Raw genomic sequence first — 2,356 nt, forward strand, 5'->3', positions numbered from 1 at the left:
ACGAAGGGTGATCAGTTGAACATCCTTCATTGAAACGTTAAACTTTACCTGTCGTATCTTCTACAACATTGAATTCTCGCGATGCTCTACTTCTTAGCCAACAGAAACCAAATAGAAAGAGTAGAACTGAAACAACAATCGGAACAACTATGGCAACGATTACACCAGATGCAATTCCCCCTTTTCCTGCATCCATTCGACAAAATGTTGTTCAAACATTAAATACCCAGTTTATTCCCACAAAGTGGGGTCTAGAGACTGTAAAGTTTACGTAGTCCATCTCACTACTTCAGATGAAGTATAGAGGTTGTTTTCAATAGACACCCTGCTCAGGACAGATAACAGTATAACAAACAAAAAACATAAAGAAAACAACAAAATGGGACAACACAGCGCTATATAATAGAGGAAACAAGACACCCACAAGGTAATATTGTAAACTATCTATTCGAAATCATAGATATCACCAAAACACCACGAACAAGAGACTACAAGAAACTATAGGCACAGATACAAACAAAGCATTCTATCCTACTATTACGGAGGTACTCCTACGCATTAACCCTCTACTGTAATCCGCATCCTCCGCACCTTCCTATCAAGGGTCACTGTCAAACTTAAAAACAAACAAATAAATAACTGGAATTTATGGTTGTTATCAAACATTTTTTTATTTATTTGCCATTTTATATGAAGAGCAACACTAGATATATAGAATGATCAAAGTGATCAGGGTTAATTTCACAGGTCTAACATCACAGTATAGTCGAAAGAAGTGCAAATTGAGTTCAATCAATGACTTATCAACCACCCGATTATAGAACTTACCTCTATCGCGGCCTATAGAGCCGGGCGAAAAAGGTGGAGGAGCACCGCGAACTGGTGGTGGAGCGGATGCAGGAACGTTGTAAAAAGGGTTCAACTCATACCTAACATTACAACTCGAAAGCAAAACTCTACTACCTCTCCTCCCATCACTCGGTAAATTACCGATAGCAGTTCTCAGGCAATTTTCACAAGAAGATACAGATACATCAGGTATACACTGCGCAAATGTATAAACTCTCTGAAATGACGTATAATTTGCTTCTTTCGTCGCAAATATTTTCAACGAATGATTATTTCCATTTGCATTTGCAGCCACAGTTGCTAACAATTCATCCATCACATCTCCAAGAACTGACATGAACCTTTGTGGTTCACTAACACTTTGTGTACTCGCAAAAGTATATCTAGTCGAAGTACCAAACAACGATTCATTTGAGTAGCGTATCAGGCATTCGTCAACCCAAAGGACAGCAACTTTTCCATTCGGACAATAATTTGAGATAACATCTTTAACAGCTGTTGACACGCAATTTTGACAAACGTCAGTGGAGACATCTCCCCTACATAAAAACAAACCATAAACTAACTCATCAGACCTCGTGTGACCAACCGTGGTGTTGTAAAATCCGTTAGGCCTCGAAGAATTCGAGGACAGAGATGATAAAAGGGCATTTAGATTAGAACTGTAAGTGCTGTTGGGAGTATAAGTTGTGTTTGGACATAGAAGTGCAGGTGGAAATGAATTATCTTGGCAATTAATCAGACTGAAAAAGGTGATTATTGGTATACAACATAACAAAATATTGAAGTAGTTCAACATCATGGTATGTTAAAATCTTACAACATAACAAAATATTCAAGTTTCAACTTTTGTCCATACCAACATTCAAGCATGTTTGCTTTTTAACAATACATAGATACATATATCTTTCAACCATTGTCCACTTCAATGTAATGGTGACTGATACTATAATTTATTTAAATGAAGAAGGTGTCAATTACTTGATTTGAAATGGACAAATTAATGTTAATTAATAATAATATTTAACATTATCATTTGATAACTTGTGGCTTTGTTTAAGATATTGAATTTGATAACTATATTTTATATAGAGCAAGATAAAATGTTGAATTTCCATCTTTAACTCTTATGCTTCAATCAAAACAAAAATCATTTGTGAAGAAATTTTTTTAAAAAGTAGAATCAGAGGCGAATTTAGGATTAGAAATTCATGAATTCTTACCACTTCAAGTTAATACAAATTAAACAAGTTTATTTTCAAATATTAATATATGATATGAACCAAAATTACTGAATTTTATCCATTCATTAATTAGAATCGTAACTTACCTAAATCTCACTATTTTATGTTCTTTTTCTTTGTCATACCCCCTAATTCCCCCACCCCACCCCCACCCCCACCCCCACCCCACGCCACCCCACCCTACCACCATGTTAAATCCTTAGTTTTGATGATTGACAAATTGTACGTTGAGACCTCTTTCCTAGAAATTTTGTGATGACAAA

The 2,356-nt window shown here is 35.6% G+C and overlaps 1 protein-coding gene across 1 annotated transcript; it reads right to left on the bottom strand.

Moving 5' to 3' along the window:
* Positions 1–48: 48 nt before the first annotated feature.
* Positions 49–1,771, bottom strand: LOC107868312 (cysteine-rich receptor-like protein kinase 10; the record flags this gene model as incomplete). Its single annotated transcript, XM_047410674.1, is given in 2 exon segments — positions 49–186; positions 829–1,771. Coding segments are annotated over 2 exon segments (961 nt in total), but the record flags the coding sequence as incomplete, so codon positions are not given.
* Positions 1,772–2,356: the final 585 nt, after the last annotated feature.

Source organism: Capsicum annuum, chromosome 4, assembly GCF_002878395.1.
Source record: "Capsicum annuum cultivar UCD-10X-F1 chromosome 4, UCD10Xv1.1, whole genome shotgun sequence".
Classification (NCBI taxonomy): domain Eukaryota; kingdom Viridiplantae; phylum Streptophyta; class Magnoliopsida; order Solanales; family Solanaceae; genus Capsicum; species Capsicum annuum.